We start from the raw sequence: 24,643 nt of genomic DNA on the forward strand, positions 1-24,643 counted from the left end.
TAAGTAAATCTCATTTCAGTAGGCCTTTAAGGTAGAACTAACATGTGTTATATTATCTAACATCTTTGACAATCAGCATGTTTTTGTAACGGTCCACTTTTTTTAATAATATGCTGAGGTTTAGCATATTAAACAATTTTAACATAATTGAAACATAAATTTAAAATCTTGCCATAGTTTCAAGTAGGACCGCGATTTGAACTCAAACCCGATCTGTTTGGCAACTTGGCATTCATGACACACGCCACGAAAGCTACTGGAAGTACAAAAGGGAGATATGTTCCCATATTATTATCAGTGACAGAACATGACATGGCCAGGAGTACGTTTGGGGTAAAATTTTATATGAAGCGCCTCGTCGTTCAATAATTCACATTTGACATGTGCTGGGCTTCCCTTCCCACCCCCTCACGGATCGCAAAGACCTTAATTTAGTTTTGATCAGAACCTGGCTTACATGACAAATGTATTTTCCCGACAGCGTTTCGCATCAATTTAATTCAGATAAAACCGCAGTTTGACTTAATACTAATGTAATGTCGGCAGCACATTTCCACCTCATAACTTCAGATTGGAAAATCCATCCATTCATTTTCTACCGCTTGTCCCTTTTGGAGTCGTGAGGGGTGCTGGAACCTATCTCAGCTGCATTCGGGCGAAAGGTGGCGTACACCCTGGACAAGTCGCCACCTCATCGCAGCAGATCGGAAGATGTTTACAGTAAATGTGGATGTCATTGTGTTACATTACTGGAATTGCAGCCGGCAGATGTCGTGCGAAATTCTGTATCCCTGAAATATTGTGTATCCCCTGCCGCGGTAGTGCGCACGTGGGCGAAGCAATGTGTCTTGTTCAGACAGCGGCAGCACTTCCGTGTTATTAACGATGTCAATGATACAAAATGTGTATTGTCAAATATGTTGTTGGTGTAACATGTGACGTTCATTCCCGAATAAATGCTTCTGATCATCCGTACAAAGATCATATATTGTGAGAAGATGATCCCATGGGGCTGTACAATACAGCACGCACGAGGTCCTACACAAAGTACATTTTGCAATCAGTCATATCATTCTCTTTTTGTCACTTAAAAATATACCAAAGACATGACCAAGGACATGACCTCAGTGTCCTCAATGGTAGTTAAGGCCTTGTGTGTGCAGTTATTTGTCTCACGCCTGTTGCCGCAAAATTGTTGATTTTCAATTTTCAATTTTCCTTTCTTTGGAACACCCATTTCGCTCTTGTTCACCTTAGTATTAGCCATGTTTTGCCAGGGATAAAAAGAGGAGGGTAGAAGCCACAGAAGCTCCTGGGGGCAAAATGTATGCCGGTGCAAGAGGAAAAAAAATGTATATGTTTTTTTTAAATCGCCTGCAACAAAAAACTTGAGCAAATCGATAAATGAATATAAGCCGTATATAGAGAAATTAAAGAGTGTGGAGGCTCGCTATCCTATTTGAATTCATGAAACATGCTAATATTAATCCATTAATATAATACATTTATTAATTAATATTAATACATTAATTTCTATATGAGTTGGGAAATTGTGTTAGATGTAAATATAAACGGAATACAATGATTTGCAAATCCTTTTCAACCCATATTCAATTGAATGCACTAAAAAGACAAGATATTTGATGTTCAAACTCATAAACCTTTTTTTTTTTGTGCAAATAATAATGAACTTAAAATTTCATGGCTGCAACACGTGCCAAAGTAGTTAGGAAAGGGCATGTTCACCCCTGTGTTACATCACCTTTTCTTTTAACAACAACCAATAAACGTTTGGGAACTGAGGAAACTAATTTTTGAAGCTTTGCAAGTGGAATTCTTTCCCATTCTTGTTTTATGTTGAGCTTCAGTCGTTCAACAGTCCGGGATCTCCGCTGTCATATTTTACGCTTCATAACGGGCCACACATTTTTGATGGGAGACAGTCTGGACTGCAGGCGGGCCAGGAAAGTACCCGCACTCTTTTTTTACGAAGTCACGCTGTTGTAACACGTGCTAAATGTGGCTTGGCATTGTCTTGATGAAATAAGCAGGGGCGTCCATGAAAAAGACGGCGCTTAGATGGCAGCATATGTTGTTCCAAAACCTGTATGTACCTTTCAGCATTAATGGTGCCTTCACAGATGTGTAAGTTACCAACGCCTTGGGCACTAATGCACTCCCACACCCTCACAGATGCTGGCTTTTGAACTTTGCGTCGATAACAGTCTGGGTGGTTTGCTTCCCCTTTGGTCCGGATGACACGATGTCAAATATTTCCAAAAACAATTTGAAATGTGGACTCGTCAGACCACAGAACACTTTTCCACTTTGCATCAGTCCATCTTAGATGATCTCGGGCCCAGAGAAGCCGGCGTTGTTTCTGGAAGTTGCTGATAAATGGCTTTCGCTTTGCATAGTAGATCTGATGTAGCGACAAATTATTTTAGTGACAGTGGTTTTCTGAAGTGTTCCTGAGCCCATGTGGTGACATCCTTTAGAAATTGATGTCGGTTTTTTATACAGTGCCGTCTGAGGGATGGAAGGTCACGGTCATTCAATGTTGGTTTCTGGCCATGCCGCTTACGTGGAGTGATTTCTCCAGATTCTCTGAACCTTCTTTATCATGTGTTGCTGGCATCAAATTCTAAAGTTAATGATTATTTGAAAAAAAAAAAAATGTTGATCAGTTTGAACATCAAGTATGTTGTCTTTGTAGCATATTCAATTGAATTTGGTTTGAAAATGATTTGCAAATCATTGTATTCTGTTTATATTTACATCTAACACAATTTCCCAACTCATATGGAAACGGGGTTTGTATATGTGAAGAAAAAAACATCCGACATCATAGTTTTGTGGTAGAGGAGACAACAGGACCCTCTTGAAAGGATTTGTTGTTGCAATTAAATCATCGAAGGCCTTATCAAATCTTGCAAGCATCCATCCATCCATCCATTTTCTACCGCTTATTCCCTTTCGGGGTCGCGGGGGGCGCTGGCGCCTACCTCAGCTACAATCGGGCGGAAGGCAGGGTACACCCTGGACAAGTCGCCACCTGATCGCAGGGCCAACACATGTGTAGCCAAAAAAAAAATGTTCAATTTGTTCATGGAATACTAAAACCGTATTCTAAGATACACAAGTAAGTTTGCCTGTTAAATATGTCGCAGGGCACTTAAAAGAAAAATAGCTCCAGGCCACAAAGTTTGGACAGCCCTGATATAAGTAAACACAAATAACGTATGTAAAAGTGACTGGATATATTATATATATTCCACGTTGTACATCATTTAAAGTGGTTTGCATGTTAGCCTTACAGTCTGGAGATCCAGGTTTGAATCCACCATTTTTTTCTACTTCATGCGTGTCAAACTCGATTTCATTAAGGGCCACGTTGCAATTATGGTTGCCCTCTGAGGGCCGCCTGTAACAGAAATGATGTATGAATATATACGTACAAGCATTTGCCTCGTGCTATTATATAAATAACTATGCATTTGATTATTATGTATATATTTTTTACATATGCTGTAGAAAGAAATCTTTTGATTTTACTGTACAAAACTGTCAGTTCGGTCACCAGAATTTCACCGTAGTGAAGTGAATTATATTTATATAGCACTTTTCTCTAGTGACTCAACGTGATTTTACATAGTGAAACCCAATATCTAAGTTACATTTAAAGCAGTGTGGGTGGCACTGGGAGCAGGTAGGTAAAATGTCTAGCCCAAGGACACGGCGGTAGTGACTAGGATAGTGGAAGCGGGGATCGAACCTGGAACCCTCAAGTTGCTGGCACATCCACTCTACCAAACGAGCTATATCGCCCTATACTGTAAAATCTAATATCATATTTACAGTATACAATTTAATGGATAACTTGCTTTGAAATGGAAAAAAAAGTATGTATTTGTGTTTTAACAAAAAACGTTCTGAAATGTATGATAATATGATTTTTGATATTATAAGAGTTTTAAAAATATGCAATCGCATGCAGTACATGTATTTTTTCTGTAAAAATGGGAATGCATGTAGTAAAAAAACATAATAATTAATGTTGTTTCCAGGCTTTTGTGGGCCACATAAAATGACGTGGCGGGCCAGGTTTGGCCCCCTGTCCTTGAGTTTGACAGTGGTGTTCTACATCAGTGGTTCTCAACCTTTTTTCAGTGACGTATCCCCTGTGAACAGTTTTTTAATTCAAGTACCCCCTAATCAGAGCAAAGCATTTTTGGTTGAAAAAAAGAGATAAAGAAGTAAAATACAGCACAATGTCATCAGTTTCTGATTTATTAAATTGTATAACAGTACAAAATATTGCTCATTAGTAGTGGTCTTGCTTGAACTATTTGGAAAAAAAGATATAAAAATAACTAAAAACGTGTTGAAAAATAAACAAGTGGTCTAATTATAAATAAAGATTTCTACTCATAGAAGTAATCATCAACTTAAAGTGCCCTCTTTGGGGATTGTAATAGAGATCCATCTGGATTCATCAACTTCATTCTAAACATTTCTTCACTAAAAAGAAATCTTTAACATCAAAATTTATGGAACATGTCCACAAAAAATCTAGCTGTCAACACTGAATATTGCATTGTTGCATTTCTTTTCACAGTTTATGAACTTACATTCATATTTTGTTGAAGTATTACTCCATCCATTACCTACCGCTTATTCCCTTTGGGGTCGCTGGTGCCTATCTCAGCTACAATCGGGCAGAAGGCAGGGTAGAAGTATTATTCAATAAATATATTTAAAAAGGATTTTTGAATTGTTGCTATTTTTAGAATATTTTTGAAAAATCTCACGTACCCCTTGGCATACCTTCAAGTACCCCCAGGGGTACTGTACCCCCATGGTTCCTGTGATTAGCATTTTTTGTTTTTCATAAAAGATTATGAATCAAAATCAAATTTGAAATCAAAATGAAAGTGTGATACAAAGTTGTACGACTTAAACTGCACCACAGAAAAAGTATAAACGTATTCTATCGATAAATTTAAACATTTTTTGCACAATTTCGGTGGGAGGAGCTTCTTCTTGAATTCTTCTAATTCCATTGGTTCAGGTTATCCACATTGCCAACTCCTGATTGGTCAATTCGGGCAACCAGGTAGGTTGATGATTTAGAGTTGCGGTCTCTTCCTTCTGGAATGTGCCTGAAGCCGTTTGGGCTTCAATCTGGATTTAGTTGTGGATGTTACTGGACTTGAACACTGCACTGCCGCACTTTAACCGGGATTTATCTTCTTTTTTTTATTCGAGCCAAAAACAAGACTCACCAGGCGGAAAGGCCAACGACCAACACAAACGCCATTTTCTGCGGATTCTAGCTAACTTTAAAACCTAATTTGGCGCTTAACTCCTTATTTGAGCTGGACACACCTTAATTTGTGACGCCAAACACCCTTTAGAATGTCTTTTAAGTCACCGTTTATTTGCGTGGTTTTGGGCGTAACAGGTGAGTGACCGTCCTCCACTTCTTCCTTGTCGACGCCATGTCTTTGTTTTCTTTGTCCTCTTTTTTTTTGGGTCATATAACGGAACATATAGTACCTGTCATTACGTGAACTCGTATTCATTTATGTTACCATTTCCTTGCTGTTCGTCACAGTTTCCTCAGACAAAATGATAAAAGCTTGTGCAATCCGAGTTATGCATTGTCGTGGACAGTAGTGTTTTTAGTATCTACCTGAACGTCCATATATGGTCAATGAATTGATAGTATCCGTTCATGTGTGTGGTCTGTTTGAAATATAAGCACTTTTGCTACAGTTTATATACTATTAGTCCTTTACGGACTGAAGCAAATTATTATTTTAATTGTAAAAAATGCCTTTTATTTATTGTTTAAACTTGTCTTAAGTGCCAACTAGGGCTGGGCAATATGGCCTTTCTTTAATATCGCGATATTTTTTAGGTCATATCGCGATATATATTACGATATTTTTCCTCCTTGAATGAACACTTGATGCATATAATCACGGCAGTATGATGATTCTGGGTCTACATTAAAACATTCTTCTTCATACTGCATTCATCTATGCTACTTTTAAACTTTCATGCAGAGAGGGAAATAACAACTAAGTCAATTGACCAAAAGTGTATTTATTAAAGTTATTAAGCAATGGCACAAACATTCAAGTAATTTCCAAAACTGAAAGTGCAAGATTGTCAGAGACATTTTAAGTGTCAAATAAAAATGAGCTGCATAATAGGAAATCAAATAGTGACTTTTAGAGTGACTTTTCATATGATGCTACATATTAGCAGTAATGCTACTTTTTATAGCAACGCTTTTGCCCCACACTTGACAAATTACGGTTGTCTGTTCGACATATTCCCACTTAAAGCTGACCCACCGCCAGACGATGGATCCCCTGCTGTTTTTATTGGGAATTAAGTGTTCCTTCATTTGTTACCAGATCCGCACCTTCTTTCTCTCGTATTCCCACTCGTACGGCTACGTTAGCAGCTAACGTAGCCCAGTCTGCTACCTCTCTGTTGGGCGAGGGCGTATACATATGTGACGTATGTAAGAATGTGCGCCCGCTTGTCTGTGAGGAGAGACAGGAAAGAGTGAGAATAGCCTGTAGTGTAATGCCTGCAGCCAAAAGCAACTGTGTGAGAACGTATACTCGAATATTACGATATAGTAATTTTCTATATCGCACAGAGACAAACCCCCCAATATATCGGATATATCGCCCAGCCCTAGTGCCAACCCTGCAATGTTCTTCTTTATGTACCCCACTTAAAAATGTGTTTTATGTTAACTTCTAGGATTTCTGGCCTCATCCTACGCCATAGAATGTGGTCGACCACCGCTGTTGGAGAACAGGATTGTCGGAGGAATTGACTCCTCTGACGGGGAGTGGCCGTGGCAGGTGGACATACAGGTGGGTCCATGCAGACACCAGTGCTTGTCATCCTCCCCCACCCTTTTGATGGTATCTGGTGTAGAGATGACAATATTTTTTTTCAGGGGCGATACCAAATTATCAGTAGTCATTGAGGCTGATGACCAATATTTGGAGCCAACTGTCTATCTGTGTTGGCCCTGAGATAAGGTGGCGACTTTTCCAGGGTGTACACCGCCTTCCGCCCGATTGTCGCTGAGATAAGCGCCAGCGCCTCCCGCAACCCTAAAAGGGAATAAGCGGTAGAAAATGGATGGATGTCTATCTGTGTTGGCCCTGCGATGAGGTGGCGACTTGTCCAGGGTGTACACCGCCTTCCGCCCGATTGTCGCTGAGATAAGCTCCAGCGCCCCCCGCAACCCCGAAGGGAACAAGCGGTAGAAAGTGGATGGATTTTCATTATTTAGGCAACACGGTGGGACAGGAGTTAGTGCATGTGCCTCACAATAAGGGTAGGGTTCGGGGTCTTTCTGTGTGGAGTTAGCATGTTCTCCCCGTGACTGCGTGGGTTCCCTCCGGGTACTCCGGCTTCATCCCCCCTCCAAAGACATGCACCTGGGAATAGGTTGATTGGCAACACTAAATTGGCCCTAGTGTGTGAATGTTGTCTGTCTATCTGTGTTGGCCCTGCGAAGAGGTGGCGACTTGTCCAGGGTGTACACCGCCTTCCGCCTGAATAAATGCAGCTGAGATAGGCTCCAGCGACCCCGAAAGGGACAAGCGGTAGAAAATGGATGGATGGATTTTCATTATTTAATTTCCACCCCATAATTTCTGATCAGATGATGTTTACAGTAAAAGTGGATGTCATTGTGTTACGTTACTGGACTTGTAGCTGACAGGTGTCGTGCGAAATTCTGTATCCCTGAATTTGCATCCCCTACCGCGGGAGTGTGCTTTGGGGCGGAGCTCTGTGCCTTGTTCAGAGCGTGGCAGCGCGATCTCATTGACAATAGATATCATGTATCCCCTACTAGGGCTGGGCGATATTGCCTTTTTTTAATATCGCGATATTTTTAGGCCATATTGCGATATACAATATATATTACGATATGTTGCCTTGGCCTTGAATGAACACTTGTTGCATATAATCACAGCAGTATGATGATTATATGTGTCTACATTAAAACATTGTTCTTTATACTGCATTAATATATGCTCATTTTAAACTTTCATGCAGAGAATGAAATCACAACAAAGTCAATTGACGAAAAGGGTATTTGTTAAAGTTATTAAGCAATGGCACAAACATTCAAGTCATTTCCAAAACATAAAGTGCAAGATTGTCAGAGACATGTTAAGTGTCAAATAAAAATGAGCTGTATATTAGGAAATCAAATAGTATTCGTCCTTCACTATGTGGTAGGTTACTACGGACGTTATGAAATTCTCTTCATTCTCTAGCGAGTGACTTTTCAAATGATTCTACATATTACCAGTAATGCTACTTTTAATAGCAACACTTTTTCCCCCCCACACTTGACCAATTACGGTTGTCTGTTTGACATACTCCCACTTGAAGCCGAACCACCGCCAGACAATTGAAACCCTGCTGTTTTGATTGGGAATTAAGTCTTCCTTCATTTGTTACCAGATCCCCACCTTCTTTCTCTCGTACGGCTATGTTAGCAGCTAATGTAGCCTAGTGTGCTATCTCTCTGCCCTGTGAGGGCGGGCACGCATGTGACGTATGATGTGACAGTATGTAAGAATGTGTGCCTGCTTGTCTGTGAGGAAAGAGTGAGAAGAGCCTGAGTGCCCGCAGCTAAAAGCAACTGCGCGAGAACGTATACTCGAATATTATGATATAGTCATTTTCTATATCGCTCAGAGACAAACCCGCTATATATCGATATATCGCCCAGCCCTGTCCCCTACTAACTTTTTATATGATTATTAGCATTTGCTGGGATGTTACTGATGTCACGTCCGACTCACGCCCAATTAATACTGGTGGTGGTCAAGCTAGCTTTTTGGATTGATTGAGAAGTTTATTGACATCTTAAAGAATTGAATCCATGTAAAGCTTTAAAAAGGCAAATTGATGGCACAAAAAGCCAAAAAGCTTGTTTCCATTGTGGTGTATTAAATATTCATCACATTTGATACATTCAATAATAAAAGACATATAACCTGTAATATGTATATTAAAAAATGACGTTAAAAAATGGATAAATTATATACATATACACAGTTTACATGTCAGGTGATTTGAAAAACAATATATACACGCACATGGGGATAAGTTGATTGGCGACACTAAATTGGCCCGAATGTGTGTGTGTGAATGTTGTCCGTCTATCTGTGTTGGCCCTGCGATGAGTTGGCGACTTGTCCAGGGTGTACCCCCCCTTCCACCCGATTGTAGCTGAGATAGGCACCAGCGCCCCCCGCGACCCCAAAGGGAATAAGCGGTAGAAAATGGATGGACGGATGGATGGATGGGTATATACACTGTGTACATGAGCTCTGTTTTCAATATGTACTAAGCGCCGTTTAGCCTTTCTCGAAGAAGAAATACCTAATGCTTGTGTTGTTTTTGGCTGTACAAATAGTAAAAAAAGGGAGTGGAGTCCCTCAAAAAAGTAAGTTAAAAGGGAGGAATTGTGCAAGATTTTACAAAACAATGAGAAAAGCAGCTCACACTCCAGAGTCGAAGAATGTATGTGTTTGCAGTGATCACTCTGTTAAAGGTTTGTTTGATATGGTTTAACGTTTATTATTTCCCATTTAAGTATTATCTTCATATTATTTGTATTTCTTAAACACATTTAGTATAAGTGTTTGGAAAAGCATCAACTTGGCGGATCTAAATAAAAGAAAGCATATGTGAGCAAGACTTAAAAAAGTTAAGCTTTTACTAAAGGCAACAATCATAAATTAAGTGTTCAGCACATACACAATTTTGACATCTATAGTTATATTTTGATAAAGACAGACAAAAACTGTGTGCAACAGCAAAAAACAGTGGACGCGAAGTTAAATCCTTGCAAAAAACTATGCATATTAATCTTGGAGAGTCTTCGTAGCAATTTCTTTATCGCAGCCACACACAAAGAAGTTGTAGACTTCCGTGCATTTCAAGTTTTTATCTGTTTTGTCGTTTAGAATGGCGTATGGAGCACAATAGTTCTAAATGTCTGTGAACGCTACTGATGGACAATCCTTGATACAACTCGACAAATCTGTTTTTGATAAAGTATAGGGATCTATTCCATTGCATAGTTGTATTATTTGGTCATATCTGCTTTTTGCAGGACGATTAAGCCTCTTTGGTACTCAGTTTGCACGCTGCATGCTGTACAACAGCCATTTTAGCTTCGTATACCATCACTGGTTTTCACTTCCGGGAAAAAGTCACGTGTCAGTATACAAGTAATACTACTATAGTTTTTTAAATACATTTTTTAATCAAACTTCTGACCAGTAGCAACATAATGTTTTATGCTGCGCAAATGTTGTGGTTACTTTAGCATCAAACAATGTTGGGGGATTTCACCAACATCTTTTTTTTTTTTAATGTGTGTCTAATGCTGTGGGTCAGATTAGCATCAACATTTGCATTTAAAAGTATGTTAAATTTCCCGTGGGAATTATTTCATGGTCTGGACTCCAACCAAAGTTCTACAGCACAGTAACTCCCTGTCCACTCAATCACAATTTTTTAGCAGTGTATGGATTCAATGCATCATAAGGTTTCCATGTGAGGAATCCTAAAATACTGCCAGCATTAAAATAAAAACAATCCTGGCTTTCTTAAGTAGCTAATATTAGAAACATATTTCAAGCTAAATGACATGTTTTTTGTACTCAATTAAATCAATCCATCTTTATTGCAGACCTTAAGATTTGTTACACACATAAAAAACTATATATATATATATATATATATATATGTATATATGTATGTGTGTATGTATATATGTATATATGTATGTGTGTATGTATATATGTATATATGTATGTGTGTATGTATATATGTATATGTATGTATGTGTGTATATATATGTATGTATATATATATAGATATAGATATATGTATCTATGTATCTATATAGATATATGTATCTATATATATATACAGATATATGTATCTTTATAGATCTATATATATATATAAATTTAGATGTGTGTGTGTGTATACATATATATTTTTTTTTAAATATGGAGGCGTGGTGACTACTTCTTTCCTCTTGAGTTTTGCAATGCTTTGGACAGTGATTGGTGAGTGACTAATCACAAGTCACTCACCAATCACTGTCCAAAGCATTGCATAACTCACCACGCCTCCATATTAAAAAAAATAAAAAAAATATATATATAAGAGAGAGAGAGAGCTATAGATATAGAAGTGCGTCACATGTGTGTCATCAGAGAATCCTCCGTAAACACGCAAGGAGCCGGGGTGAGCCAAAGAGGATCCCCAAACAGCTTTAACAAAGCACATCAAAAAATACCGGTATGGTGGTACTGTTTCAAATTTTAAACCACTTTCTAAAATGTACCAGTATTATTTATAGTACCGGTATTTTGCACAGCCCTACTCTGTAGTGTTATTGGATTGAATCATGGTACATGAAACTCCCAGATGCCCTCTATTTAGCGGAATGTTTTTTTTTCTATTTAAAGTGGTGATTTTTTCGAAATGTCTGTATAAAAGCAATAAAACAATGCGTATTGATGGAGTCAAGTTGCTTTTGTGGTGTAGCGGCTGGCTACGGCGTTTTATCCAATGTCTTTGACTGGGGCGCGAACTTCTGGGGAAAAGATGGGTATGTGACGTGTTGTTGAGGGATGAGAGTTTGTACTAGTTTTGCTGGAAAAGGAGAGAGACGAGATTGTTGTGAAGTGAATTATATTTATATAGCGCTTTTTCTCTAGTGACTCAAAGCGCTTTACATAGTGAAACCCAATATCTAAGTTACATTTAAACCAGTGTGGGTGGCACTGGGAGTAGGTGGGTAAAGTGTCTTGCCCAAGGACACAACAACGGCAGTGACTAGGATGGCGGATGCGGGGATCGAACCTAGAACCCTCAGGTTTCTGGCATGGCCACTCTATGAACCGAGCTATACCGCCCCACCTGTGAGCTATACCGCGTTTTGTCAAATACCTGAAAACAATTTGTTTAAGCCTCCATTTTTGGTCGGTGTCAGTTGCTTCCGTTGACATCTGAGAACGCTCAGAAGTGTAATAATGTGCAGGTAAAAAACATTTAAGTCAGCGATTTTGCTGCATTTTTGCTAGCTAATGTGTCCCTAACATCTTCGCAGTTTTTGGTAATTGTGTGTTTAACTTGTTTGTATCATAGTATAGCATTGGTTAATATAGTGTAGGGATTTTTGTTAAATAACACATGCAAGTTTTGCAATTGCTCACTCTGTTAAGCTCACAAATTTTTCAAAATATCATGGAACAGTGTCTCTGTAGGATGTGGGGATAAAGAATTCTTGGAATTGGTCGTCGTTAGAAAAATAAGTTGATGATGTTGGCAAAGGTTGATTGTCATTGAAACAGCGTTGCAAAGGCAGCAAATAGAGGTGGGGGTAAGTAATCAATTTTTAGATCAATCACAATTCGGACATGGACAATTATAAAATCGATTAGTAAACGTTGATAATCAATGTATTTATTGTAAATAATAAAATCCAGACAGGTTTCTAAAATTTGGCTGACTGCAGCAAGCCTAATTGCCAAGAGAGCCGACCAGCTCCTTTATGGTCCAGTTTTGCAGACATTAAGTGAAGTGAAGTGAATTATATTTATATAGCGCTTTTCTCTTGTGACTCAAAGCACTTTACATAGTGAAACCCAATATCTAAGTTACATTTTTAAACCAGTGTGGGTGGCACTGGGAGTAGGTAGGTAAAGTGTTTTGCCCAAGGACAAAACGGCAGTGACTAGGATGGCGAAAGCGGGAATCGAACCTGGAACCCTCAAGTTGTTGGCATGGCTGCTCTACCAACCGAGCTATACCGCCCACAAATATGACATAATAAATGTAATGGGAATTCATTTAACTGTTTCTTATTACAAATGCCGTTTTTATAAATGTTGCAAGTGATAAACGCTTATTTAGTGAAACAAAAATAGATTTAAACTGGATCAATATACATAAATTAAAGATCCATCAATAATCTATTTTTTTAATTGAATCGTAGCTTCTGAATCGTAATTGAACCATGAAATTCCCACCCATACTATCAAAAATGCAAAAAAATAAAATATTGAGAAAAGAAAACTACAAACTGCCTGATGAGTCATTTTCATAATTTACTACTCTCAGTAAGTAATACTATGGTATATTGCTGATAACCAATAGATATTATGTTTCATGATTTTAATTATGGTTTAAAATACTATTAAACCCAGTAACGTGTACTAGATACAGTGTTGCATTGCCAAAGATGACTACAAAGCACTATAACGTATACTATAATCATTAATTTTTTAGGCTTACATGTAATCAAAAGCTTAATGTCATAATTGAACAATCATACTTGTAGCAGACACCATGAATGCAATCAATTAATTCACAAAGTGACTCACTATTTAAACAAAATATTTGAGTTTTTACAATTACAATATTTGTTTCACAATGATGTCATTATTCTTAAATATATTTAGAAAAAATATATTTTAATACATTTAAAACAGTAGCCCAGTGTATTTTCTTTAAATTGTATTTTTACAGAATTTCTATGTAAGAAATGCCTTTATAAAGCATCTTAAAAAAAATTGTAAAATCTCTTCAACTTCAGGGGGCAGGCACCACACCCTGTACCCCCAAAGGCCCATTTAGACCCCAGCTGATATTTTCAATTCCTTGTTTGTTTGTTTTTTCCCTTTCCCCGTATCTCTGCTTTTAAAGAGCCCAGGCTCCGAGTGTTGTGGGCGCAGGCTTGTGAAGCAACTCTATTGCTGCAGAGGTGAAAACAAACATCATCTAGGAAAGAAGGACAAAAAGTGGGTTTCCCGGCAAAAATTGTTGACGTACTTTTGATCAACACTGCAATGGAAGGATGAAAAGGGCTGGCTTGGCCACGTAAGCAGTGATGAAAGTAGCTGAGTAATTCAAGGAAGAACTCAAACAAATGCCCTATCAGTTATCAAAACACATTTGGGGAGAATTATTACCCCGCCTTCCGCCCGAATGCAGCTGAGATAGGCCCGAGCACCCCCCGTGACCCTGAAAGGGACAAGCAGTAGAACATGGATGGATGGATATTGACAATGAGATTATTTTTTTTATTATCTGGCTATGGAGAGGGAAATCTTGCCTTCTTTGCTTAGGCTGCTGCCCGAGCAACCCAACCTCGGATATGCAAAAGAAGATGAATGAATAGACATTAAAAAAAAGGGCGGGTGCTTGAGCTGTAGGTATTACTATCCATCCATCCATTTTTTTACCCCTTGTCCCTTTCGGGGTCGCTGGGGATGCTGGAGCCTATCTCAGCTGCACACTTCACTCATTTATTTCATTGTTTTAAATTCTGTTATTATATCTGTATATATTGTCTCTGCTGATGTAGTGCTGTTGTAGTTGTATGCGGGGGAAAAAAAGCTTTTACCTATAATAAAAGTCTAGTATACGTTAATATATCAAATTTCACTGCCTAGCTGACAATCGGTCCATCTCTAATCTGGTGTGTTTCCAAGCAGTCTTGAAGTATTATTTATGAAGTTGAGGGATCCACTTGTGATACCAAGTTAACTCACGTGTATTCCTTTTTGGCCTCCAGAAAGAGGTTACTGGTCACATCTGTGGAGGTTCCATCGTTACGGAGAACTGGATCCTATCAGCGGCTCACTGTTTCCCCAAGTGAGGACACACACAAACACACACACACATTTCTGGCACACTCGAGTCAACCGTTACATTGTGAGCATGTCCTTTTTGAATTCCAGGCAACACATAATGCCTTTTTTTCATAACACTCATGGAATTTAAAGACATATGTCAATACATTCTACACTGTGGAGTTGTTAGCTTTAGCTATGTGTTAAGTAAGCAAAACACAGCCCTATTTGACCTATTGATAAGCAGTATTAACAGTTAAAAAACATGACATAGTTTTTTTGTTGAAGTTTATACAGCTCTTGTCTTGGTGCATTTTTAAATTGAAGATGCTTACTAACTTTCACAAATTCAGGCACACCTGCCCAGTAAATTACTGTACTTTGGAATCTTAATTTACAACTTTAATTTGTTCTTTAACATGTTTCATAATATTAAGAGTTTGTATGTTAAAGCAAAATCCTCCAGTAGAACAAATGTTTACATGAAGAATTGGTTTCAGTCTCAAAGTCTATATTTTCAGAAAAGTTTATACACTTTAAACACAATATAAAGCGTTATGTGGTACTGTATATCAAATAAACGTAAAGTGGATGATAGATCAACTTTCCATTCAATAACGAGACCAAAACAACAACTGAACTGTCCTTCTTTTGTATGCACCCGCCAAAGCACACACATTCTCACTAGCCCTGTGGTGAAATCACACAACTCCTTAAAGCCCCACTTAAAGTACCAGTCGAGTGGAAAAAGAAATTGACTTTATATTCCTAATTGCGTTTCATTGTGGCCAGTAAAACCATATCCAATTGTATTTACAATCCGCAAAGTATGTGAAAATACCGTCTAAACGTCACAAAATGCCACAAATTCAGTCAGCCATTTTGAATATTCCACTCCAAATACGTCTGGCTATTTCTTGAGATCTACGTCACTTTACTAACGCTTCTGCACTCTGACCATGTTATCAAATCAGTCATACTGGAAATACGCAAAAATTAAAAATGTGCTATCTATCATTCACAATCCCTGTATAGGACATCTACACATGTTTTTTTTTTTTTTTTATGCATTCTAAGTCGTAAATAAATGAACCCGTCAGCTAACAATGGAGTCTATGCGGGCTCTTTTTCGACCACAAAACTCTCTAAATAACCATCCAAAATCCACAAACTATACTCTTATTTACATTTTGTGTTCTGAATATTATTGAAATATTAATGTTGTTATTATAAGCGGTAACGCAGACAAAATATTTTTTAGCATTGATAACCGAGAGCTAACTGAGTTTGCCAAAAGTATCAAAAGTTAAGATACACTTAATTTTTACATGGCCGCCATCTTGGAAATATGCTGATTAGGTGTCCAGACACACCCAATCATAAAGATGATTTTTCCATCATATTTGTAATTGTCAAAAAACATGAAATAGACAGCAAGTTTGGATTTATAGCTCATCTGATTCAAATTACCATGAATTGATTAACGTGGACCCCAACTTAAAAAAGTTGAAAAACTTATTCGGTGTTACCATTTAGTGGTCAATTGTACGGAATGTGTGCTGTACTGTGCAATCTACTAATAAAAGTCTCAATCAATCAATCAATCAAAAATGTAGAGGCAAAAGCATGTTAAGGTGGTGGCCATATTGGATCAGCCGCTGTGGTGACCCCAAAGGTCACCAGCACGGCCGCCCTAGCCAAATTATTTAAGGATGCCCTGAGCTACACCTGTGCCAAATTTGGCGCTTTTAGACTAAAGTGAACGAACAAACCCAAAAGTCTCCCTCAGGGCCTCCACTATTGGGAATCTCTGTGAGATTTATACTATTTTGATCATATCTATTTACTTGCAAACTTTGTAAGTCTTTCTGTGTCTTACATCATATATATATGATAATAGCGACAATATAGAGGCAACTTTTTTTTCCACTCTACTGGTACTTAAAGAATGTTCAGTTTTGTTTGATATGGGCGGCGCCAGTGCACCAAAGAGGTGTTTTGCCAGAAGGAAGACCACATTTCCCATGAAGACGAGTGCATATAGAATCAAACTGACATGATGTCGGCTGTGATATTGGCCAATAATATTACGTCTCTGTTAAATAGCAGACACTATCAAGAAATGATCTTGGCTTGCGCTACAAACATGACGCTACTACCAAGAATGTATTGGAGCAGGTGCAGGACTGAAGCAAAGCAAGACCAGCGGTAGAGTTTTTTCGAAGGAAGTAGTGTGGTGCCTATTTATTGTTATCACACACATTTCTGATAACTAACATTACAATTATCATTTTGATTTGAGCATTGAAAGGTACTTACTGGTTTAACAGGAACAGAGCCAAGGCATGATTGTCCGAAAATCCCTCCTTATCTTTGAGCTCACGGCAGCACGTTGTTTTTTTTTTGGGTTGTTTTACAGCTTCGGTCATGACAGCAGTAATTGCACGTAGGCGTTCTTCTAATTTTAGTTTTCTGGCGGCACGTACTGTTTTTTTTTTTTTTTTAACAAAAGCAAGTAAAGTATAGCAAGTCCGCACATACTGTATGTAGTCTTTTTTGTGTGGTAGGGTTCCTGTCACCCTCCTCAAAGTTGTTAAGTGCTCGGTAAAGCGATAGAGACCCCCTCAGGCCATGAACAAGGTGTTATTCAACCAGTTGTAAGTCGATATAACATCCCAAAAGTTGTGAAAATATTTTATGGAGATTAAAAATGTACTTAATGCTGCTTTAAAGGGGAACTGTATTTTGGGGGGGGGGGGTTTGCTAATCATTCAAATACATGAGAGAAAAGAACAGGCATGTCTTTAAAAAAACAACAACATAGGATTCTACAGATAAAACGCACGCAAGATGCGGCTCACATTGCAGCTAACGGACGTCCACTATGTTGCCTTCAAAGCCCTCTAAGACAATGTCAAAACCTTCCACGTTTTATATACACCCTGTCAGTGTGTGTGTGTAGATATATATATATATATATATTGTCCAGGTTGTCCTCCGCCCAATTGTAGCTGAGATAGGCGCCAGCGCCCCCCGCGACCCCAAAAAAGGGAATAAGCGGTAGAAAATGGATGGATGGATACATATATATATATATATATATATATATATAATTTTCTACCGCTTATTCGCTTTCGGGGTTGCGGGGGGCGCTGGCGCCTTTCTCAGCTACAATCGGGCGGAAGGCAGGGTACACCCTAGACAAACATTCATAACAATATGAAATATTTACCATATTTTGGTCATTTTAAGCATTATCAGAACTTATTTCCTGGGCTTATTTATTTCAGTGCCCACAGCAAAACACTTCCTACTTCCGTCAACAAATGTGTGTTCCTACTTTTGTCAACATTAACATGTGTGTTCTAATCATGGCACTCGTCGTAATAGACTAAGAAGACAACTATTTTGGGGCAAATTAGGATTCCTGAACTTTGATATATGGAGGATGAACTGCTGGTTATAAAAGCTGAGCGAACACGAAGACATGGTGAAACGAAGCAGACGGGGCCAAAAGAGTGTAAATGTGGAGCTTGCCAAGCTATGCCGACAGAAACGGAGTAACAGACTGCTTCTGCTGCACTGAGTGGCACACAAATGTTTCTATCGACGGAAAGCCTTCTTGTATCTGGCAAGCAGGATACTGCTCAAAGAAACTGCGTGACATTAAAAGACAAGCGATTTGTGTTTGCACTAACAAACTTTGCAGTAGTAGAAACCATTTTACACCTACCTAAAATTAACCGGAAAAAACGTCCCCGGCCAGCTTGACCAAGTGGACAACTGTCCATCGACTAAGTCAATATGATATTGATCATGATACATGCAGCACATCATTCTTACTACAGCGACATACACTGTTGTGATAGTTGTGTACTAAAAAAATGACATTTGGGCTAGTAATTTACAAATACTGTAATATGATTGTTGATGTTTTTCAGTCAGAACAGATTAATGCCCTATCACAGTGTTTTATTACAAACTCAAAAGCCTACACTTGCTAATGTGAAAGCAGTGTGAGTTTCTCTGAACAAGGTGATGTTACTACATTAGAAAAACAGTTCCTCAGTGTTTGCATTAACAAAAACACTTTTGCCACAGCTTAATTATCCTACAGGTTACGGAATGTAAACAAAGAATTGTTGGCAGTTTTTCTGATGCGTTTTTAGTTATTAGAGGCAGAATGGATTGCTCCAATTATCAGCATTGCTAGCCAACTACAACGAGCAGATTATTACAAATTACAATGCAAAAAAAACCATGTTCTTTTCCGTCATAAGGATTATGAACGATGGGAAATATTCCAAGAAAGTGCAGTTTCCGTTCAACTACAATAAGGGATTAAAAAAAATGTTAATACACGTTACCTTGATGGTTAACCTTTGTGTTCTGCCAAAGTAAGTAAGAAGCGGGATGGGGCAGACACTGTTGACATTGATGTGGATATTTTCTGAATGTTTCAAACCACACATCGCTTGTCCATTGCTTTCTTTGGACTCATATTGAGCTAGCAAAACTTGGAACATGCTGTAAAATGGTTATAAAGCACACCAAGTAGCAATCAGAAGAGTAGCTAATGACAGCAATGATCGATTAGCTCGCACACAATGAATAAGGTACGTACAATAAAGCATTTTTTTTTTTGGGATCTGTGGTACGTAAATTGAGAAGTTTGTAATATGTGGGGTCCGTAAATCAATTTTCCAGTGTACCAACAAAATAAGCGAGTGGGCATTTTTCCTCTCCTTTCAGTCCGTCCGATGTAAGTTCGTACATCATATACGCCGGCCGCTACCAGCTGAACGGCTTCAACCCTCACCAGTCGATGCACCGCGTGAGGTACGTGGAGATCCAGTCCGGGTATGTCGAGCCTCACAGCGGTAAGGATGTGGCTCTGGTGCGGCTGGTCACCCCATTGACCTGGTCAGATTGGATCCGTCCTGTGTGCCTGCCTGCCTCTGGCACCTTGTTCCCAGGCGGAATGCAATGTTTTGCCACCGGTTGGGGAAACGTCCGCCCTGATGGTAAATTTTGACTGATCTATATTATTATGAAAACATTGTATTGTTAATATGTTTTACACATAGAGGATATGTTTGTCTAAAAGTTAGCCAATGCATGTACAGTTGAGGACAGAATTATTAGCCCTCCCATAAAAGTGTAATTTTTTGAAAAAGTATTTCCCAAGTGCTGTTAAAAAGAGAACTTATTTTTAAGACAGCTTTTCCAAGCACCCTACTTTCATTTTAGATGCTTCTAATTTTTTTTATTTGTACCCAGGAGTTAAGCTATTTCACAAAAACCAAAACTAACTCTAATCAAAATTGTTAGCCCTGTTAAAAAGTCTCAGCAGTTTGAGAGACAGCAAGTGTTGGAAGCCATGTGCTCTGCTTAATCAAACCTATTTGAAGTCCCTGACTCTGGAAGAGGGATCTGCAGAGCAATGCAGAAGATTCAGTTCACACTGGATTATTCAGGACTCAGAAAGGGTCATGCCAAAAGCAAAATAAATCAGTTTAAATTTAAGAACAATAATTGATGCACACAAAGCAGGAGGTGGATACACAAAGTTATCACGGCATTTCCAAGTGCTAGAACTGGAGTGAGAAGTATCATCAAACACATTAAAGACAGTTACATACCAAACAAGCCTGGCAGAGGTACAAGAGGAAATTTTTCAAAAGACTGGAAAGAAAGCTAGTGAGAGATGTGCCTAAAGAAAAAATGCCAAAACACTTGTGAATGACTTGGCCGAGTCTGAAATTGTAGTGCAATCACTAGAGCCCTGCACAGGAATGCACTGTGAGGCTGCAGAATAACTTCTGCAATAAAGACCCATTCAAACCAGACTGAAGTCTGTAAAAGACAATTTAGAGAGACTATGCACACTGGAAGCATGTCCTTTGGTCAGATGAAATAAAACTAGAGCTCTTTGGCCATGGAGATGCTGTTTATGTCTGGAGAAAGAAGCATACATCCCAAAGAACACGGTCCACACAGTGAAACATAGTGGTGTAAGTTTTATGCTGTGGGGATGCTTCAGTGCATTTGGAACTGGGACTCTTGTCAGGGTGGAAGGAATCCTGAAGAAAGAAGAATTTGAGGGAAAACCTCAAGCAGTGAGCAGCAAAACCGGGTATGGGACTCCGCTTTGTCTATCAAAAGGATAACGACCCAAAATGTATGTCAATCCAAGTGAAGAACTGCCTCCGGATGGCCAAAGTGAATATTTTTGAATTGCCCGCACAAAGTCCTGATCTGAATCCCATCGTCAATCTATAGGGATAATTTAAAACCAATGTCCATGGCAGGAGATCGTCATCCTGCAGAGTTTGAGGTTTGCCAAAGACTGGGCTGGGATTGCTCTGGAGATGTTGTGGAAAGCTTTAACAAAAGACTACATGCTGTTATCTAGTAAGAAGGACACACAATTGACTTGTAGCATCAGGGGGCTAATCGTTTTGACTCTGGCCATTTTTGGTTTGAAACAACTCTATTCCTGTGTGCAAAAAAAAAATATTGGAAGAATCCAAAATGAAATTAGGATGCTTGAAAAAGCTGTGTTTAAAACACTTTACACTCTTTAACAGCACTTGGAAGTACTTTAAAAATGACTTTTATGGGAGGGCAAATAATTCTTTACTCAACTGTACAAACTAGTTAATGGTCTACATTTGTATTGTAAACTGCGTAATAATCTTACTTCCATACCAGCTGAATTAGTAAAAATGTATATACTGAGTGTTGTGGGATAAATCAAGTCTATCTCATTACAATTGAGGCAAAATGGGGTACTACTTAACTGCGACCAGCAGAGGCGCTGTTAATTCTGTCTCAACTATCCATCCATCCATTTTCTACCGCTTATTCCCTTTCGGGGTCGCGGGGGGCGCTGGCGCCTATCTCAGCTACAATCGGGCGGAAGGCAGGGTACACCCTGGACAAGTCGCCACCTCATCGCAGGGCCAACACAGATAGACAGACAACATTCACACTCACATTCACACACTAGGGCCAATTTAGTGTTGCCAATCAACCTATCCCCAGGTGCATGTCTTTGGAAGTGGGAGGAAGCCGGAGTACCCGGAGGGAACCCACGCAGTCACGGGTAGAACATGCAAACTCCACAACCACTTTACTGTAAAAGGAACAGCAAACCAGTTAAGAACTTTATTAAAGGAGACCTATGATGATTTATATTTGTGGTCTAAAAAAGATATAGTGGATATTCTTTCACGCAAATTTTTCTCCACGGTCACATTTATAACTCGTTCTTTGAGTCGGTCTGCAAGATGTTCGTTTCAGGCATTCAGAGATTGCAAATGAAACGACGCCTCATCGACGTATTAAAAGTATCATAATTTGTCTTTTCAAAACATACGCTGTTTAAAACGTATATCTTCAAGTCGTCACCATTTTTTTCCCCCCCATGCACAGTTGAAAATAAACTTGAAAAGCATTATTCAGATTCCCCTGCACACTCGTCGATCGATGTAGGGCTGTATACAAAACTGCTGCTCTTAGTGGCATTCACTGCACTGCATGTCTCACGTCTTTGTGATTAGGTACATGCCAAGATTAGATGAAAAGGATACTTTCTTATCTTTTTTGTGTTTCTGCTGAAAATGCATAATAAAGAAGGAAAAACATTTATAAGTCACACTGGAGTAGAAGTTGCATTTTTTGGGGAAATGTATTTGGTAAAAGCCAACACCAAGAATAGACATTGGAAAGGCAATTTAAAATAAATAAAGAATAGTGAACAACAGGCTGAATAAGTGTACGTTATATGACGCATAAATAACCAACTTAGAAGGTGCCTGGTATGTTAACGTAACATATTATGGTAAGAGTCATTCAAATAACTATAACATATAGAACATGCTGTACGTTTACCAAACAATCTGTCACTCCTCATCGATAAATCCCATGAAATCTTATACGTCTAGTCTCTTACGTGAATGAGCTAAATAATATTTGATATTTTACGGTAATGTGTTAATAATTTCACACAAGTCGCTCCTGAGTATAAGTCGCACCCCTGGCCAAACTATGAAAAAAACTGCGACTTATAGTCCCAAAAATACGGTAGTTCCTCGTTCCCTTTTATCAAACAAAACTCAAAAAAAAAAAAAAAAAAGACATCAAAACACAGCATTCAGTGGCGTCCAAAACTGAGTGCAAGCTCACGCAATGCATGAACCCTAAGATTTGATGCTTTGGCATAGTTTAACAAAAATATTCAACATTGTAACAATATATACAAATTAGAAAAGAGGAAAGTCATTAACAAATACAACAAAAAACTGATTTCACACATAAGTCGCTGCTGAGTATAAGTCGCATCCCCAGGCAAACTATGAAAAAAAACTGCGACTTATAGTCTGAAAAATACGGTATGTATTTTTTTGTGTAAAAACTCTTCTGCCGTTTACAATTTATGTTAAAAGAAAATTACCTAGTAAACTCACTCAAACCCCTCAATAAACAACAACTGGGATTCATTAAGGAATAATATGTAGCAAATAACCTTTTTAATGAGCAATGTAATGTATTAACAAAAAATACAGATTTTGGGGGGGTTTGTCTTTAATCATGCAAAAAAAAATATGTTTGCAAATGTTCATCTCAGATGCAATAAATCAATCAAAATCTTGATTGAAAACCAAAGTTAAAAAGTTCCTCATCCTTTTCTTTCTGTTCCCCGCCCAGTCCCCCTGCAAGGAGCGGGGCCTCTGCAGATGGTGCAGCTGCCAATCATCTCGCAGGGTTCATGTCAGAAAATGTACCAGATGAAGCAGGTGGACATCTTGTATGACATGATCTGTGCCGGCTTCCAAGAGGGCGGCAAGGACTCCTGCCAGGTATTATTGGGTCAGCTTTTATGTTGTTCTGTTTACATTCACGTGTGCTTTGTGACGCCGCCTTCCCGCCCCATCAGGGTGACTCAGGAGGGCCCCTCGTCTGCCAGATGCTGAACGGGACCTGGGTGCAAGCCGGAGTGGTGAGTTTCGGGCTGGGCTGTGCTGAGGCCAACCAACCAGGTGTGTACGCCAGACTCACCAGCTACTCCAGCTTCATCAGGGACAACATTCCCGATGTCCAGCTATACGGCCGAGGTCATCGGCACCAGCTAGGGGGGACCGCCACGATTCTGCTCGGCTCGCTGTGCGCCGTGCTCAACCTGCTTAGGCTATAAGAGGATTTTAGGGAATATGTAACCGGGCCAAATGAAGAAATTTACCTTACGATTGATGCACCAAGAAATGTAAAATAATCGTCGTTTTTAGATGTAAAATGTGATTTTTCAAGTGTTTTTGATACTTTTATTTGAATAACAACCATGAGTTATACTGTTTTGTTTCAAATAAATTTCTTACAATACGAGTCCTTACATCAATTCCCATCACAAAGGCTCAAGGCTGGCGTGCCCAGACATAATCTTATTTTTCACCTTTTAGTTAAAGGCCTACTGAACCACTACTACCGACCACGCAGTCTGATAGTTTATATATCAATGATGAAATATTAACATTGCAACACATGCCAATACGGCCGGTTTAGTTTACTAAATTGCAATGTTAAATTTCCCGCTGAGTTTCTTGTTGAAAACGTCGCGGAATGATGACGTGTGCGCATGACGTCACGGACTGTAGAGGACATATTAGCCCAGCACCACACAGCTAAAAGTCGTCTCTTTTCATCGCATAATTACACAGTAATTTGGACGTCTACGTTGCTGAATCTTTTTCAATTTGTTCAATTAATAATGGAGACTATTAAGAATAATGCTGTTGATGGAAAGCGGTGGATTGCAGCTGCCTTAAGCACCGAAACACTGCCTGTGTTTCTTTGTTTGTTGTGAAGCTTTAACACAGAGCGTTCAAGCGAACATGTTTCTCTACGTCAACCAGCAAGTT

At 38.9% G+C, this 24,643-nt stretch overlaps 1 protein-coding gene across 1 annotated transcript; it reads left to right on the forward strand.

The window, feature by feature from the left end:
* The first annotated feature begins 5,122 nt into the window (after nucleotides 1-5,122).
* On the forward strand, nucleotides 5,123-24,110 carry zgc:92313 (uncharacterized protein LOC436869 homolog). Its single transcript, XM_061909410.1, has 6 exons — nucleotides 5,123-5,464; nucleotides 6,787-6,902; nucleotides 14,666-14,745; nucleotides 19,476-19,747; nucleotides 23,436-23,587; nucleotides 23,665-24,110. Exons 1-6 carry the CDS (start codon nucleotides 5,419-5,421, stop codon nucleotides 23,920-23,922), a joined length of 924 nt encoding a protein of 307 aa, XP_061765394.1. The 5' UTR covers nucleotides 5,123-5,418; the 3' UTR covers nucleotides 23,923-24,110.
* The last annotated feature ends 533 nt before the right edge of the window (nucleotides 24,111-24,643 follow it).

This window comes from Nerophis ophidion, linkage group LG08 (genome assembly GCF_033978795.1).
Source record: "Nerophis ophidion isolate RoL-2023_Sa linkage group LG08, RoL_Noph_v1.0, whole genome shotgun sequence".
Lineage (NCBI taxonomy): Eukaryota > Metazoa > Chordata > Actinopteri > Syngnathiformes > Syngnathidae > Nerophis > Nerophis ophidion.

What these genes read in the sequence shown, in the direction of transcription:
- zgc:92313 (XM_061909410.1), top strand. Translation starts at nt 5,419, where the DNA reads ATGTCTTTTAAGTCACCGTTTATTTGCGTGGTTTTGGGCGTAACAG. An exon ending in GGGAAACGTCCGCCCTGATG is followed by an intron (nt 19,748 to 23,435) that starts GTAAATTTTGAC and finishes TTCCCCGCCCAG; the next exon opens with TCCCCCTGCAAGGAGCGGGG. An exon ending in GCGGCAAGGACTCCTGCCAG is followed by an intron (nt 23,588 to 23,664) that starts GTATTATTGGGT and finishes CCGCCCCATCAG; the next exon opens with GGTGACTCAGGAGGGCCCCT.